The sequence below is a fragment of the Lathamus discolor genome, chromosome 1 (assembly GCF_037157495.1).
Source record: "Lathamus discolor isolate bLatDis1 chromosome 1, bLatDis1.hap1, whole genome shotgun sequence".
Taxonomy (NCBI): Eukaryota; Metazoa; Chordata; class Aves; order Psittaciformes; family Psittacidae; genus Lathamus; species Lathamus discolor.
The window spans coordinates 153,354,449-153,372,059 of record NC_088884.1 but is presented as its reverse complement, the minus strand read 5'-3'; the positions used below and the strand labels follow the sequence as shown (position 1 = coordinate 153,372,059).

Sequence of the window (17,611 nt, the reverse complement as noted above, 5' to 3'; positions counted from 1 at the left end):
GGAGGCCCGAGGAGGGGCACTAGGACCCGGCAGGACCCGGCAGGACCCGCCCTCAGGAAAAGCGGAGGCTCCCGCTCACCGCCTCCCTCACACGGGGACCGCGCCTCCCGCCCAAGCCCCGCCTCGCCTGCGGCCACGCCCACGGCCACGCCCACGGCCACGCCCATGGCCACGCCCGCCCGCGCGTCACCTTCCGCCACGAGAGGGCGAGGGGAGCGATTCCCTCCGCCGCGCCCCGGAAGCGCTGCAGGCTCCGCCCCCCACCTCGCCTGTTTGGCCCGAGCCGCGCACCCGCCACGCAGATTGGTTGTCGGCAACGTCGCTCTTAGCCTGTCCGCTCGCTGATTGGCTGAGGCAGCGCAGAGGCCCGAGGGGGCGGGCTGCGGCGGGCTGCGGGAAGGAAGGCGCAATGGCGGCGGTGGCACAGTGCGTGCGGGGCGCGCTGCGCCCGCGGTACCCGCTGCTGAGCTTCGCGCTGAGGTGAGGGCCGCTCCGTGGTGCCCGGCCCGGGTCTCGCATGGCGGCATAGGTCGGGCCGGGTCCGCGCTCACCGCCTTGCTGTCGCCGAGCCAGGCCAAGAGCGGGGCGCAGCCGCGCCGCGCTGGGGGGCTTCCCCCCCGTGAGCGGCTCTGCGGCGGGGAGCCCCCTCTGACAGCCCGGGCGGCCGGTGCCGGCTCCCATCTCCCTTAGCATCCGCCGGCACTGCCCCAGCCAAGCACTGCGGGGCTCGAGGGGCCGCGCCGTGGGCCTGAAGGCCTCCGGGCCTAAAGTGTTGGTGCGGCGTGCGGGGCGCCAGGCCTGTTGGGACTGCAGCAGTGAGCGTCGTCCGTGAGCCGGTCTGCTCCTCTGCTTCAGGCTCAGAAACATTAGGAAGGGATAAAAACTCGCCTTCATGGAGACAGAACCGCTGCTGACACGGCATTTGCGATGCACCAGTGAGATACAGTGGGGACTCAAAGGCGCTTTTCCGTTGCTGTGTAGCAACTGTAGCTCTGTAGGCGGCAAACCGCGGTTCTTGTCGGTGTTTTCTGGGAGGCTGTTGCGGGCGATTGCATCATGTGAACTGGCTTCGTGTCCCGATAGAGCACCGTGCTGAAAGCGAGCACATGCTGCCTCTAAAAGTGCTGCTGCTTTATAAACTGAATATAGTGGGCACTTACAAGCTGCTGCCCAGTGGTTTTTGTATTGCAGCAAAGTTATTTTTTGTAGCAGTTTAGATGGCCTGAGTTCAGTTACTGCTCGTGACAGGTTCTGTAAGTAGGTTTCATACAGCTGGAATTGTTGTATTACTTTGTGCTTTAATGTGAGGATTTTGTAGATATTGATACGTCAAATAAAGTGTCCAGTATGTCCAGAAGATGCCAATACCTTACAAAGTAAGCAGCTGATTAATACTGTCCATGTTTTTGCCTTAGGACTTCTCCACGACTGCTTTGTGCAGCAACACAACAGAAAAATCCTGGCCAGAACTTGGAAGAGGACCAGAGTCAGAGCCAAAATGAACACAAGGCTGAACCGAGCTCCGCTGAAAAGATGTTAACTGAAGAAAAGGCCAAACTGGAAGAGCAACTGAAAGAAGTTACCGTAAGTCTCATGGTTATTGGGTTGCACACAGCATACCTATGAGTGTTCATTATGGTTTCTTGGTGCCCAGTCTGGATGCAGTTGTGTTGAATAAAAACCTGCATTTTGATAATTGCTTAAAGCTTCAAAGTAGATGTACAACAAGAGAGGCATCCCTGGTACAAGACTTAAGATTCTTTGATAACTTATTTCCAGTTTCTGCATGCAGTTGGACCTTTTCCAGCCTGAATATCTGATACTGAGTTTTGGTGACTTCAGTTCGCTTGGGTTTTGCTCAATGGAGAAGTAATTTTTGGAAGCCTATGGAAGGGTTTGAGGTTGTCTTTGATGTGTGCATTTGTGTGCACTAGGAGTAGGCTTTCTGAAAAGAGCTGCGGGCTTTTCAAAGGTCAGGGTTAGTGGTGCTTAGCTTTTACTTAATAGTCTACTTATTACATACTCTGGAAGTTTCAAACCTCTGTTGGAGAGCCCTTCAAACATAAGGCTGAAGCATCACATTCCCTTTGGCTGGCCCATCTTGCATTCTCTCTTCAGCAGACGGTGAAGGATTAAACAAAAGTATTGCTTTTCTGGATCAGTGCTTTATATAACATGGATTTCTAGAGCGTTTGAGACTTTGAGAGGTAGCCCAGAACCTTCTGTAGAAGGAGCACTTACAGATCATAAGTGGATTGAGTTTTCTGCCTGTTGCCCTTCCCAAAGCACTGAAGGACAAAGCAGAGATGTCATTTAACATCTCTGCTGACACGTTTTGCTATTGGCTGCCTAACGTGGCTCTTCAGTCAACTCGCTGATTATTTTTACTCTATTGTGGGATTCTTCACAAACATATTCAGAGTGGAAGCCCAGTGTGGAGTTCTGGGTGAGGTGGTGAAGCACTCAACCTGAAAGTGCCTAGATTTAATGAATTCCATTCTTAGTACATCTGCTCCTAGAGGAGTTAGGCTTCATAGTTTGTGAAGTTTGAAGAAACACACTGTGTTGAGTCTTGTTTGCCACAGTGTCAAAATCCCTCAGGACTGGTGAAGGCTTCCCATGAACATGCATCGCCAAAAGCGGAAACCTTTGATTAATAAAACTTGATGTATCTGTAGAGTTAAAAATGTCTTCCAGCCAACCTCTTGACAAATACTGAGAGTCTGGAAATCTGTCTTACTTTCTTTCGCTCACTTCTGTCTGCATTAAAGTGAAGCCAACATCTGTGTTGGTAGATGCTGTGCTAATTGGCATGTTGTCTTTAGATTGGTCTTCAGATGGCGGGCCATCTAAACTGTAACTGTTTAAAATGCTGTTTTATACCTAATATGCTGTTCTGAATTATTGTCAACTACCCAACAACCAGGAATGAAATCTTTTCTGTTACTGGTTTTTCTTTTTCAGGACAAGTACAAGCGTGCCTTGGCAGATGCAGAAAACATAAGGCAAAGAAGCCAGAAACTGGTAGAAGAGGCAAAGTTATACGGTCAGTGGAGGCTCATTTTGTCTATGCTCGTAAGACCCAGGAAATGCTCAGCCTGGAAAACTGAGCTGACTGGCCCAGAGTTGGGACACAGTGTACTTCCTAAGTCATTCTGACCCCTTGCTGGAAAAATGTATTTGAGGCAGAGAAGTTTTAACAGTTCCTCACTTTGCATCAGAATTACAATCATCTCACTAGACAAGGACAAGGCTCACACAGCTGACCTGAAATCTTCTGTCAGCTTGGTACCTGATTTCCTACAAGATGTCCTGCACTGGTAGATTTTTCAGTAAGGTCTGCAGCCTCAAGTTTGCCATTTTCACACACTTTAGCCTCAGAACTGACTGCAGAATACTGACCTGGAATAAGAGCTTTCCTTCTGGTTTAAAGGTTTTTGTACTCTGTGGGTTTTTTGGGTTTGGTTGGTTTGGGGGGAGGGGTTGGTTTTGTTTGGGGTTTGGTTTTTTGGGGTTTTTTTTTAGCCTTTTATATTTGGATAACTTTTGTGTTCTGCTGAAGGCCGCAGCTTTCAAACAGAAGTAATACATTTAGGTGGGTGGTTTCTTTTCAGTGGTGGGAATGTAAAATCACTGACTATGAGGAATGCTAGATACACATCTTTCTTCAACAGCTGGAGCCAGGCTACTGACATCTGATTCAGCTTTTTGACAGTTCAAACACAAATCTGTAAAACACTGTACACAAATACTGCGGCAGCAGAGTGCTGATCATTTTAGCATTCGACTGTCACTCTGGCTTGAAAAATGAGTTGGCCTTTTTTGCCACACACTGTACACAGCTCTGTAGTTTAATTCTGAATACAGAAGTTTTAGATTTTTGAATACAGGGTCTTCAGTTAGTGTGTGCTGTCAGAAAAAGCACTTCTCAGTTACAGTGTTCTTGCACGGTTTCCATGGGTGTTTGAATACTTTGTTCTGAAGTTGATTTTCAGTAAGCGTTGTTTCACTGATACGCTGCTTAGTGCAGAAGGACTTGTGAGTCATGTCTGAGCTCAGAAATGTTACAATAAATGTTCAAATCACGTTTCTCATGAATACCAAATTACAGAAAATCTGCATGATTTTAAGTTTTACCACTCATATATGACTGCTTTTCCTGTTGAAGGAAGAGATGTGCAGTTGTTAGTGACCCATTCCTGAGAATTACCTGATCCTTATAGATTTTTTTTGCAAGGTGCTTTGGTAGGATTTTTTGTGTTTAAACCAGACTTGTGCTCTGGTAATGCTCATAACCACTTCTCGGTAAGGAAAAACCTGTCAAAATGCAGAGCAGTTTGTCACTGGTTCACCGCTACACAGAAATGTGTTATTTTACTGAACGCTTTCGGTTTTTCATGATTTCTAGAAATGGTTTGCCTTAAGTGAGATAAGGCCAGATTCTGTTACTGAGAGCCAGAGAACAGCTTCAGGACAGGGCCTGTCTTTACCTTAGGAATTGCTCAGTGTTTACAAGGCACAGCTTCTGACTCTGTACAGGTGGTTTGTAGTGGCAGGGAGAGGTGCGAGTTCTCACAGTGAATCACAGCAGTCCCTCTTCCTTTCTCAGACTCCTCATTAGTCCAACTACATGCTTTTTCTTCTGGAAATATTTTTGGCACATCAGATTAAAGAGTAGGAATAGGGCAATATAATGCTTTGCACTTGAATCCCAGGATGAGAGAGACATGAGGCAATGATGTTAATCTGAAGGGTTTGGTAATTTTTACTAGAATTTTAACTGTTAATGTCAGGTCATCAGCATAGCTTTAACTCTTTTAAGTTGAAATAATTTTTTTCCATAGAACTAGAGGAGGTGATGTGGATTTCAAGGTACCTGTAACAATTCTGTGTCATCCAGTAAAACTGGAAAGGACATTTTACCCCAGATGTTTATGTATCTTGTTAAAAAGTCTCAAATAGTACAGATTATTTGTGGGGTTTGGGGCTGTGGTTGTTGGGCTGCCTGTTTCCCTCAGTGGACTAATTCCATTCCCTTCTGTTTCTTCTCAGGGATTCAGAGCTTCTGTAAGGACTTACTAGAAGTTGCAGACATTTTGGAGAAAGCAACTGAAAGTGTTCCAAAAGAAGAAATTAAGGATGAAAATCCTCACTTGAAGAGCTTATACGAAGGTCTTGTTATGACAGAAGTACAGATTCAGAAAGTGTTTAAAAAGCATGGCCTGCTCAGACTGAATCCTGTCGGAGCCAAGTTTGATCCCTATGAACACGAAGCGTTGTTCCATGCTCCTATGGAAGGGAAGGAGCCTGGCACTATTGCATTAGTATCCAAGATTGGCTATAAGCTGCACGGGCGTACACTGCGGCCCGCCTTGGTGGGTGTTGTGAAAGACGCTTAGCTGCTTAACCTCAGAAGGTAAAATGCCATACAACTATTAAACAGCTGGATGGTTTTCCTCTCACACTGTGCTTTCCTCATTCCTCTGCCCCCTGAGAGCTCTAAATGAATTTCTTGAGGTCTCCCAGTGAAAATGAAGCAACCAGTGAAATTCTCCTGCTTAGTGGCCTTCAACGTAACTGTTCCATCAACTCTCTTCTCAAGTGTGAAATACAAGAGCCGTTAAGCTCCCTAATGCTGTAGATAATGTTTTTTACAACTATTGCTCCCAGAGGTGCATTAAATTGAAAGGAACAAAATGCTCACAAGAACTCTGCATCACGTTTATCATTGTGTGTAGATTGAAAATCCAAATCATGGCTCAAACACTTCCTTTTGGTTTGTAGAATCCAACACTGCAGGAGTGGGTGAAGTACAAATAACCCGTTTTCTGCCAGCACCCGTCAGCTTTTATGTGATAAATGCCCTTTTTTAATGTCTATTCAGAAATAATCTGGGCAACTGAAACGGAAACCTTGGTGAGTTCTGACCTGTAAATAAAAGGCATTGGAGAGTAGACATCTTCTGTAAGTGTTCAACCCTTTTTGTCCTGTGCTAATGTTGACTCAAGAAAACCATCTAATACTTGTATGGCATCGAAGAACCAATACAATTTATCCTATCTGGATTTTTAATTTAATATTGTATAAATTGGTTTAAACAATTTTGATAGTCTTGTAACTTCCAAGCTTTACACTCAGTTTGGTATGCAAACTGTAGTTACATCCCTGCTGAAAGCCAGAATGCCCACATAAGTGAGTAGCTGAGAGTTTGGTTCATACTGTCTTTTAGAAATACATAAATAATTGCATGTAAGTGGTCAGAAATGTGAACTTTGTTTCATCTGCATTTCTTGCATTTACTCAGCTTGGATCTTAAGTTGGAACAGAACTTTTCCCATGCACAGCTCTTGCCCTGTCTAAACTGCATGTGCTGCTCCCAGTCCTGCAGAATCAGGCTAAAATACAGTCCCTGATTAACTCCATGCTTTGCCCTACGTTTGTCTGGTCACCTGGATTGGATGGAAACTGGCAGATTACACAACTGGCAAAGCCTCTTGTATCCTCAAAGCCCACACATCTAACATGGGACAGAAACCTCAAGCTTACTTATGCATGTTATTAGGACCTGGTAAATAGTAAGTACTGCTGAATTTTCACCCGTGTTTCTGGTTGTCTTCCATCAAGGATCTTCTGCCTTAAGGTCAAGTATTGATTATTTTTTTGGGTTCAGAGGCAAGAGTTGCCAACAGTTTACTAACACGAGACCTGCTCAGGGGGAGAGGTGACTACTTCTCCTTCAAGACTTACTTCCCTATGCTGATTTGCCTCCTGGGAATCAATTAACTAGGAACAACCTAAGTGCACACTACTGCTGGGGGGACAGTCATGTTTAAGGATTCATTCATTCACAACTCTTAAGAAAGAAAATCAGCATTTTGACTGGGCAGGGGAGGGAGAATGATTTTTGGTACATGAAGAACTGAATTGGAAGGTAACTTCCATCTAGGTTACAGCATGCTGGAGCTGTGTTCTGCCCCTCACAGTCCCTCTGGATCTAAACTAAATCTAATAACTTCATTAGTATAGAAGTTTTGCAGTAGGACAATTAAAACAAAGGGCAGCTTCTTTCCTAGCAGATAAAGCTTTTGTTAATGGGCTTCCTAGCACCTCACACAAACTCTCTCTTTTGGGCTGTATTACTTCATTCAGGGTCCTCTTAAACAAAAGTTACTTTTAAATGTTCAGTGCAAGACTCAAAGTAGCAGTTTTAAATCTCATTTAAGTGGTTCTCTTTCTTTGGCCTGCCTGTTCAGAGAAGCTTTCAGCACAGAGAGCTTCAGTCTTCACTGAGAGCTCAAACCACCGGTGTGCTTTGTCATACAACAGTAAGAAGCACTGAAGAAATCAAAGAGCAGAGGGAGGTTGTTCTGCAATTTAAGCTAAGAGCAGGCAACAAAGCTACCACCAGTACCTCTGCCTTAGCTCTTTCATAAACACCACTTCTCCACCCACCATCAGTTGGCTAAACTGCATCTCCATTTGTTACTGCAAAGACTTACGCCATGTTCCTCATAACACAAGCTACGTTGCCATTAAATCAATAATGGAAAGAAACTTTAATACAAGTTTATTTACCAATATACAATGCAAAAACCTAGTAAAATGCTGAGTGTGCACAACATCAGTTAGGTTTTACATGACTTCAGCACAGGCATTTGTGTGTCTGGCACAGCTACACCAGTACACCATTCAAATGAGTGCAACATTCCCTTTAAGGAAGCAGCTGATGAGCTGAACATGCTCACCAGGTACCTTCCTTCACAGTATTTAATGTGTTATCACTTAAGAGCAACTGGGGCACATGCAAAAACATTTTGCAAGAAGAGAGTAAACTGAAAGGCCAAAAAAGTCCATTACAGTTTTAAAGAAACTTGATGCAGCCACCGCACAAGAGAATAATGGCAGAGTGCTTAGTTTGTGTGACTGACAAGGCAGTTTACGGTCAAAGACTCGTGCAAACCTACTGATGCTGTTCTTAATGCTTGCTTGGACAGCAACAAAACATAAGGCAGGAGGGTCTGTATCCAGAATACTCTCTAACAAACCCTTCTGCTCTGGCAGAGTGGAGACTAATGCTCCCTTGTTACCTGGTAAGCAAATATTGCTGTAAAACCTCATTGTGACTGGACTGATCAAAGTAAACATACAGCATTAAAACAGACATATTGCTGCCTCTGTCAGTAGCAGAAGACCAGTATTTTGAACAGCTTATGGAGTGTCAGTTTTTCATAGGCTTACATCAATGCTGTTAGGACAGATGCAATCATTAGTAATATCTTCCATTAGAAAAGTCAAGAGCATAAGCATATAAAACACCTTTTCATTAGCAACATGAAGGCTAGGTTATTTGTACAGTACAGGAAGCACTTTCCAGATCAACACAAGATACAGGTTGAGCTCTTTGCCATGTGTTTGCTCAGCCCCTTCACCACAGAAGAGAAGCAGTGTAGCTCTAGTTAACTGCAGGATCAACATAACTGCATCTCAGCTTAACAAACAAACAAACAAACAAAAAACCAGCAGCTCATAACAAAGGAATGCTTTGACTAAATCAGTTCCACGTGAAAACATGGAACAGCAGCATCCTCTAGTGCAAGTCACCTTAAAAATTCAAAGCATAGCTGACAATGAGACATTGCTTCTAGGGAAGCCCTTACCAAGGGACTAGTATTTGCTAAAGCAAACATTCACCACCTTGAATTTGCTTGCAAGTATAAAATAAATATTGATATCCATATTTCATACATTAAAAATACTTTATTTTTACATTCATTTTGATGTTCAATAAGTTACGTCTAGCACCAAAGAAACATTTTGGAGGGGCTGAGGCATTAAGAAACTACAAAGTGTAACTGCAGAGTTCAACATTTAAATGACTCATTGGTGCCTAGATACTGTCTTAAGTTATCGTTCAGATGGGCTTTAGACTATTGCTTCAGTTCCACTTGGATGTGCCACAACAGCGTAGAAATATAAAAATCACGGATCTGAGGAAAATAATAATAGTAATAAAAAAACCAGCTTTTAAACTCCCAGCTATATGCAGAGTTGAGGCTCGAGAACATCAGCAGTAATGGGATGTTATAGCAGTTCAGGAACAAGGTACAGGAAGAACGAGACTGCATAACTAGAATGCCAGAAGGGCTGAGCATCCCTTCTGCAGGGGTAGGGCAGAAAATAACCAAGGGTTTATACCTTACGAATTTGTGTGCTTTTTGTACAGTGTACAGGGCTGAAACAGTTCTTAGAGCTACTCAGCACATTGCAGTTAGTTCCACTGCTGCCAGGGAGAGACAGTTTTGTCTCAAGTGTTCTACAACGAGCCACTTACAGGTAAGCCAAACGAAGCGTTACATCCAAGAGGACATGGCCCTTACCTTTTCTGAAGGGACAGAACATCAAACATCACAAGCTCAAAAGAAAAAGGCACTAGAGTTTTGGTTTTCTCTTCCTTAGAAATGCTGGCTTTGTAATTGTACCCCTTTTATTCTAACCTCACTGGTAACACTATTTTGGTAATGCTGGATATGATAACTAAACCCCAGTTCCCATCAGTACACCCATGCCAAGTTGCAGAATTAATACTGGTTCAAGATTTTGTGGTATCCTCACTGACTACAGCCCAAAGCATCAAAGCAAGATGACCTTTCCAGTCCTCACACCTGTTCTGGAGCCAGTCAAATTCCATGTTTTGGTGCTCCTGCACTCCAGAAGACCTGCCCAACTGGCCTCTGGTCCCAGCTTCCTGCTCTGAACACGACCAGTGGAGAGGCTTAGGCAAGTACCACTGTGCTGTCTTCCACATGGCAACCACCGTATTTATTCAACTGGTTAAATACCAGCACAGGAATTTAAGGTTGAAACAAGCATAAAAGTCCTTTTCTAATCCTCCTTCAACATCTTCCCCCTAATTTAGTAGATGCTACTAACCCAGTGCTGTGGATCTGGTATGTCTTTCACTTGTGGTGGTGTTATACCTGGCCAAAGGGTGCCTGTTGCGAGCACCCAGTTCAGACTGTAGTGTTAGAGTTGGGAAAAGTCACCTCTCCAGGTGCGCTGTTCTCACCACAGTGGGCTGCACTCACAGTTCTCCTGCCGTGTCAGTAACTTCAACACGTTTGGCCAGGTATGTTTCAAGGTATGTGCAATCAGAACCCTGTAATGGCTTGATAACAGCTCTGCACTTCAGGAGCACATGAGCTGTGTGCTTTGACCTCATCTGTATCACCTCTCTCTTTTGGTTTTAAAGCCCAGTCTGAGTGGTAACTCTCCTTTTTTAATCTCACTCCCTTTCCCTGTCCCTCCCAAAGTTCAGGAGGAGGCAGCAGCTACACCTCCCCAGCCCATACAAGCTCAGAAGTTACAGGCACCGAATGAGGAGTAGGCTCCCCCAACAAGAGGGAACAGTGATTTTGTTGCCTGAGGCTCCCAACTACTGACAAATGACTCGCTCCCTGTCTTTCCAAAACCCATTTCTGGCCCAAATCAGTCACTTAACAGTGGTGCTGACCCCACACAGCATCACAGCTGCCCTGTACTCCTGCAACTTTGCTATTCATTAGTGAACATCAAAGCTTCAGTGGGGTCCATTTCATCCAAGCCTCAATGTCAAAGCTCTGTCTGGATCAGCTGGGTACAAAGGCAGCTCTTCAAGAACCCTTTCCACAGCACAAGTACCTGAAGGCATCTCACCTACTGCATTTCTTCCCTTCCACTCACTGCCGTTTCTCATCCCTGCTGCATTCCTGACAGAAACTCACCCGCTGCCCCAGCCTTGGCTGTAGTTACTAATGAGAATGTCCTGAAAGCTTAGCACTGGTCATTTGGAAGCTTCACTTTCCCGTCAGCATTACACCAAAAAAGACAACAAAGGGAGAAGAAAGTTTCCAGCAAATGAAACTATCTCCCACCTTCAAACAAAAGCAAGGATTACACCAATACTCATGTATCCAGTAGTAAGGAGTAAGTAACTACTCTGAGACTACTGGAATTGAGTAAGTTCACGTGGAAGAAATCTGACTGAGAAGCAGTGAAATCCAATGCAGAAGTTTCACAATTAAGTATTTCCATGATCCAAAGCAAAAGTCCATTTGAACCATGGATCACGAATACTGAGGGGGTTTATGCATTCGCATTTTTGCTGCTGTTAGTTTTAAGTGACATGATTTCTGTATCTTTGGGGAGGGAAGGAAAAACTAACGGAGTCCTTGAGGCTCTAACGTGCCTCTGCTGTGTACTTTCAGATCAGCTGAGTTTCAGGAAGCATCCCTGGATATCCAACCACTTTCTGTTAGAAAGTTTAAAATCCTTTTCTTCAGTACCTTGTCTAAGTAACTGGGAAGGCGACTCTTGGAAGGAATTCCTTGTCTTTTTTGGAGATGGTCTTTAATGATTATAGTTTTTACAGTCACATAACGTGCAGGACTCAGATTTAGAGAGCTGCAGAGCACCTTTTCCCTGTCCGATAAGAGTTCAAAGCCAGGCAGGTTTTCAATGGCAGCAAATTCACCCTCTTTTCCATCTTCCTTCCCTCTCTTGGAGCTCGCTATGTTTTTGTTCTCCTTCCTCTTTTCCCGTTTATGCCTGGCTGCCTCGTATTCTGCTGACTCTTCCATTTTGGTGATCCCATTCCGACGGTACCGCTGCAGCTCCCGAATCTTTGCTCGGAGTATCCTCTCCTTGTGCATGTTCTCAAAGAAGTCTTCAAACTCCTTACAAGACATGAACTGGTACAGAGGCCTCAGTTTCAGCCTCAGCTCCTTCTCCTCTTTAGTAATCTTTCGTTTGGGAGCTTTCTCCTTGTCCTTCTTATCCTTCCCCAGAAAGGCCGGTACCAAGTTATAGTCTCGTGCAATGTTCTTCCGCCGCTGCCTCTCCTTGAGCTTCCTCACGTACATGTCTACATGAGCTCTTTTCAACTCTATCTCCACATCGTCGTCGTCATAGTTCACTGAGAGGCCGCTGATGAGGGTCTCCGCATCCTGATCGTATTCGATCTCGTAGTCATCCCGCAGCGGCATGTACCCGAGCTGCTGCTGCTCCGCCACTGTTATGTCCAGTGGCGGCAGCGGTGTGGTCAGGCTGGGGGACAGCGGCCCGCCGCTGGGACACGTGTGATCCGTCACTCGGTTCGGGATCGTGTCAGGGATGCAGGCTTTTCCCAGGTTGCCGTGAATGTACATGCTCACATAGTGCTCCATCACCTCCTGGGGCGATCGGGATGCTCCCACATGAGCAGCCATGTCCTCCTAAATGGAACATAAGGAAGAGTGATCAAATGATTCCCGTTACATCTCCAGCCTAACATGCACTCAGGGAAGAGCCTGACTTCCTCCCTGCTCCTCAAAAGCCAACTCATAGTACTTAAGCTTTCCTAGCAATGCTGAGATTGGCTACATTTCCATCAGATCTGCGTTCTTAGGTCCAGACAAGTATTTACAAGTGCACGGGAGCACATTGGCCATGAAGGCAGCACCAGAAGCAGCACCAAGGCAAACTGCATCAGATCCTCAGGCTACAGAACACCACCACTACACTGGAGCCATATGGTGATTCCGGAGCATCCATTGCTCTCTCAGAAATCCAGCTCACCATCACTAGGAAGCTTTCTGAGTCCCAAGCCAGCACCGAGATCACTGTATCAACTTTGATTTGACTCATTTATATCACATTGCTGAGGTATTTTTAGAGCAATAAAGAAATACAGTACTTACAGTAAGAAAGATAACATTTACCCTTTTCTAGTTGGTTAAGAGCTAAACCAAGGTACAAGAATCATACACTTAAAGATTTTGAAGAAGTCTTTATGTTTAATAAAACTATGATCAAGTAACAATTATTGAATCAGGCGATGATGCTTTTTACTGCTGTTCTTTAAAAATGAACATGTACTGACACAGAAAGCAAGCAGCAAACTCACAGCTGGGACACAGAATGGTTAATGTTGGAAAGGGCCTTAGGATCACTCAGTTCCAGCCCCCCTGCCATGGGCAGGGACACCTCACACTAAACCATCCCACCCAAGGCTCTGTCCAACCTGGCCTTGAACACCGCCAGGGATGGAGCACTCACAGCTTCCCTGGGCAACCGATTCCAGTGCCTCACCACCCTCACAGGAAAGAGCACACTGAAGGAACAGGCCGAAGACCGAGCAGCATCAGGTGTAAGCTCTACCACACACGGGCTCGGGGAGGGCCAGTGCCTGAGCCCAGGGCACCACGGGTCCGCGAAGGCGAGCGGTCCCGAGGCGCCCCTTCCGCCGGCGGCTCTCACACGGGGGCCGAGCACCCACCCCAGCCCGGGGGCACCCCGCACCGCGGCTCAGCGGGCACCCCCCGCAGCCCCCCCCAGGCCCGCCGGGGGCCGCTCGCTCGCTGTCAGGCGGCCGGGACCCCGCGGACCTCGGCCCTTACCCAGTTGCCGAAGCCGAACTGCTCGATGGCGTCCAGCAGCAGCTGCTCCTCCCTGCTGCTCCAGCCGCCCTCGGCCTCGGCGCCCCAGAGGGTGAAGCGGCCGCCGTCGACGAGCTGGTAGCCGTGCCATCGGCGGTGCGGGCCGATCTCGGCGCCCGCCGAGAAGCAGTCGGGGCAGAGCTCGATGTCGGCGCACTCGGTGCAGCGGAAGCGCAGCGGGCTCACCTCGGCCAGGCAGTACACGCAGTACTTCTTCCCCAGTTCCGCCATCTTACCCCGCCCGCCGACAGCCCGCGCGCACGCGCTGGCACGCCCCCCCGCCTGCCTTGCCAATGGCAGCGCGCCCGGCGGGCGGAGCCCTGAGACAGACAACCAATGGGAGAGGAGGGCTCGGCCCTCCTCTCGGCCTCCCTGCCAATGGGGACGGCACGCCTGGGCGCGGGGGCTATTAAAACGAATGAACGGCTATGATTGGCAGACAGGGACCCGGCTTCCTTTCCCGGGACCAATCGACAGGGCGACCCAGAGCAACCCCGCTGCTGACTGGTTGGTTCCGGCGGGGGGGGGCGGGGCGAGGCCGAGCCGGCGCCATGGGGATAGGGGAGGGGCCGCGGGGCCGAGTGCCGTTGCCCGGGCAACGGGGGAAGCGGGACCCGCGCGGCGGCGGGGCTGGAGGACGGGAGCGGGCAGGGCCCCTGGAGCCGCCTCAGCCGCGGGGGCCCGCGGGGCTGTGCCGAGGAGCGAAGGCGAACGGGCGGAAGGGGCCCCGGTACCCCCGGTGCCGGCTGCCGCCCGCGGCGCTCCGGCGGCCGCGGCAGGAGAGCGCCCGCTCGCCGCTACCGGAGGCCGGGCTGCCACGGGCGGAGCCGGGAGAAGCGGCTGGCCCGGGCCTGGGCCCAGTGTTCCGCCCCCTGACATCTACCCCTTGGGAATCAACCACCGCAAGCGGTGCGATGGCTTTCTCCCCTTGACGCTTTATTATCGTCACGACCGGCTTTGAAAAGGAGCACTTCGTTGCTGGTAAGGCAAAGATTAATGAAATAAAACTAGTCTATTCCTGCGCCTCTAGGCCCACAAGGAAAACATCAAGCATGAAATCCAAAACCTTGAAACCACCTTGAAAGCTGAGGAACAACTGGCAGAGAGGGTCAGCGCTTTGTGGACCTTGAGTACATGACAGGAAGAGAATCAGAAACTGGCAACCTCAGTGAGCAAACCCTGAGGAAGGTACAAACACAGCCCATGGGCTCAGCCACTTCAGGGGAAAAAAAAGTGGTTTGTGGGAGCTGAAAAATCAAGGCAGAAACACCAAGCTAACAGCCATTAAAACCACTTTGTCACAACAGAGAGACATTCTGACCGCAATGAAACGGGCTGGAGGTGCTCTGGAGAAACTATTGAAAGTGCAGGAGAAACGTGGGTTGCCTGGAAATGAGATACTGCTTGAGGACTGTGAGGAAAAGGTGGCTATGGTTGAGCTGCTGAGCTGGCAACTGGAAATACTGGAACATCCCCATGCTGGGCTGCTCCTTACTTGTAGGGGAATTCAGAAAACAAAAGCCAAGGAATCAAATTGCTCTTTTGTTGCTGAAGAGAAGCAAGCGTGGAGAAGAAACATGGGAGTTTTCCGTAATTCTGACATGCTGCTTTTTGGTGAGTTTTGGGGAAGACACTGCACAGGTACTCCTGAAAAAGCCTTTTCTAAGTGACGTCAGTATTATGCATTCAGTGATCACAGTAGCTACTCATTTTGAACGAAATGATACACATCCCAGTCTTAAAGCAACAAAAAAAGCCTCATTCAAAATTCCACACTTTAAAAAAAAATATTAGCATTCAGTCCTTTAAGACTATGGCAACACTGTGTAAACACAGCACTCGCCGTAACACTAACTCAGATCCTGATCCTGCCTCCCTCTGTATGGATTTCATAAGTTGGTGTTGGCTTCATAATAAAAAAGACATAAAGCAACACCAACATCAGTACCTTTTATCTTGAGCCTTGTTAGCAAAAGTGAGATCTTCTCCTGCTCGAGGAGTGGCTGTTCGCATAAGTCCAACACCCTCCTGGTACTCCATGGAACTGCTTTCATAAATAATAAATGTTGACCAACAGTCATCTCCCCTTCTTAAACATTACTGCCAGCAAAACTCTTGTGCTTCTTGTTGCTTTTGACTTAAGACATACAGACCTTCTCTAGCTTCTCCACCACTATTAAGCAATATATGTAGCCAGATAAAGCGTGGAGAAGCAGGGAAAGTACATCGTCGATGCTTTTCATTGCTACATGTTTGACATCTGGAGAAGGCAAGAACTTAAGATGCAAATGATGCTGATAGTATATTCCCTGAACTGAGTATGTCCACTGAAATAAATACTACAAAAACATTTGCTTAAACTTCACACACTGTCCTCAGCACTTCTTTTCTTAGGGCTGAGCTGTGCACTGCTACCCTAGCCTGCCAAAGCACCCTAGGAATGAAGATTAAGGATTCCTCCATTGTCCTCCTATAAATATAGGTGGCCATTCCACCAGGAAGCAGTAAAGACAAACGTCTTTATTTCCTCATATTGTCTGTTACCGTGCAGGAAAGTATTTCACTTCTCTTCAAACAGACTGGAATTAATATTGGGAAAACAGGTAAGGAAAAGTTTTGAACAATTTTATGCAACTCTTCTGATGTATATAACATAAAGCTCTATTGGCATCGAATTGGTATAGGCTTATATTAAACAATTCTGATTTTATGTTTTAATCCTGCAAATCAAACTGTAAAATCCTTCAGCAAAAGGAAGTGAGACACACATTTACAGGAGGAACTAGAGCCATGGCAGCCAAGTCTTTGACTGTGTTCCCTGTGTAGTCCTGTTGCACAGGTACTGTCTTCTCTCTCCTTCTTTCATCTTTTACTTGGTGCTTTAACCTCTTTGCAGTTAAGTAAGCAACAGGAAGCATTTCCACTTTAATCTTTGAAGTTATGCCTATGTAAGTATTAAAAAAAATACTGCCTTGTGCACAAAAATGCCTTGGGTTATTGCGGGTTTCATAATCACAAGGTTTCTTCTTTTAAAACAAAGAGAAGGTATTGGAGCATTTGAGTTCTGTGCATCTCACAAAGATACAATACATACGTTTTTCATGTTCTATTAGATCTCAGACTTACTTCATAGAAAGGCATATGAAATGGATGAAACCATGGGCACCCTGCCATAAGCACCAAATCTTCTAAATGTCACACGTAAAGTAACAGGTATTTTAACATGAGAACTTGGAAAGCATCACCAAAAAATCCTCCACCTGCAATACTCAAATGTCCCAGATCCTGATCTGGGACAGACTGAAACTGCTAAAGAAGCCTCTGAAGAAACAGAAAGGTACTTGAATTTTTGATGTCTGAATTCCACTGGCCACAGGTAAGATAACTTTACATGACTTTATTTAACAAAACCATATATTTACAGTTGAAAAATTTCCAGTTTGACACACATATCTAACTGAAACAAACCTGATTAACTACATAAAACCAATTTAAATATGATGTACAGGAGATGTATCAACAGTTCTCTACATGTCATTCCAGGTTTCAAATAATTCAAAAATACACTGTTAGAAGGTACCTTTTTGTAAAAAAGGAAATCCTTTACTCAGTGAAGTAATGTCAATGATTGACTGCTGACTGAAGTTGCAAAACGGCTTTATTATAAAGTGCAGGTCATACACAATTCCAAACCTGGTTGAAGATTTCTGGTTTCTCTGATCTGCTGCATGTACTTGCAGGTATTTGCAGACTCCTGATGTATTGCAGCATTTTTGTTTTCCCTCAAACCCATGAAGACAAGAAAGTTTGCTTGATGGGGACACTTACTCAGTGAAAGAAAATCTCATGCATCTTGTTACAGATACCCTCAAGCACCTGAACAATACAGTTGTCTTTTTTTTTTAATGCAATCCCTGAATTTATTACAGAATTCTTCCTTAATAGCTAATGAAGAGATTTGGTATGCTGCAAGAGACTTGAAAAGCTCAGTGGTAAGTCTATGCCCTCACTACTCATCTCTGATTTTATCAAAATTCAAGCGTTACCTTCAAATCAAGTTGCTGAGAAGTTGCAACAACAGCATCTTTAGGCAGGTGATTGCTTTTTCAAATGTATTTAGTTTGAAAACGAACTGTGCAAAGCTCCTTATTGCATTGCTT

The 17,611-nt window shown here is 46.2% G+C and overlaps 2 protein-coding genes across 2 annotated transcripts; one reads left to right on the top strand and one right to left on the bottom strand.

Annotated features, from left to right (window-relative positions):
• The first annotated feature begins 359 nt into the window (after positions 1-359).
• On the top strand, positions 360-6,270 carry GRPEL1 (GrpE like 1, mitochondrial). Its single transcript, XM_065659829.1, has 4 exons — positions 360-480; positions 1,416-1,584; positions 2,965-3,046; positions 5,053-6,270. Exons 1-4 carry the CDS (start codon positions 410-412, stop codon positions 5,397-5,399), a joined length of 669 nt encoding a protein of 222 aa, XP_065515901.1. The 5' UTR covers positions 360-409; the 3' UTR covers positions 5,400-6,270.
• Positions 6,271-7,537: 1,267 nt separating this feature from the next.
• On the bottom strand, positions 7,538-13,755 carry TADA2B (transcriptional adaptor 2B). The gene is made up of 2 exons (XM_065659819.1): positions 13,413-13,755; positions 7,538-12,248 (listed from the first exon to the last, which is right to left on the bottom strand). Exons 1-2 carry the CDS (start codon positions 13,680-13,682, stop codon positions 11,256-11,258), a joined length of 1,263 nt encoding a protein of 420 aa, XP_065515891.1. The 5' UTR covers positions 13,683-13,755; the 3' UTR covers positions 7,538-11,255.
• Between the last annotated feature and the right edge of the window lie 3,856 nt (positions 13,756-17,611).

What these genes read in the sequence shown, in the direction of transcription:
- GRPEL1 (XM_065659829.1), top strand. Translation starts at nt 410, where the DNA reads ATGGCGGCGGTGGCACAGTGCGTGCGGGGCGCGCTGCGCCCGCGGTAC. An exon ending in CTGCTGAGCTTCGCGCTGAG is followed by an intron (nt 481 to 1,415) that starts GTGAGGGCCGCT and finishes TTTTTGCCTTAG; the next exon opens with GACTTCTCCACGACTGCTTT. An exon ending in AGAAGAGGCAAAGTTATACG is followed by an intron (nt 3,047 to 5,052) that starts GTCAGTGGAGGC and finishes GTTTCTTCTCAG; the next exon opens with GGATTCAGAGCTTCTGTAAG.
- TADA2B (XM_065659819.1), bottom strand. Translation starts at nt 13,682, where the DNA reads ATGGCGGAACTGGGGAAGAAGTACTGCGTGTACTGCCTGGCCGAGGTG. An exon ending in AGTTCGGCTTCGGCAACTGG is followed by an intron (nt 12,249 to 13,412) that starts GTAAGGGCCGAG and finishes TGTTCCATTTAG; the next exon opens with GAGGACATGGCTGCTCATGT.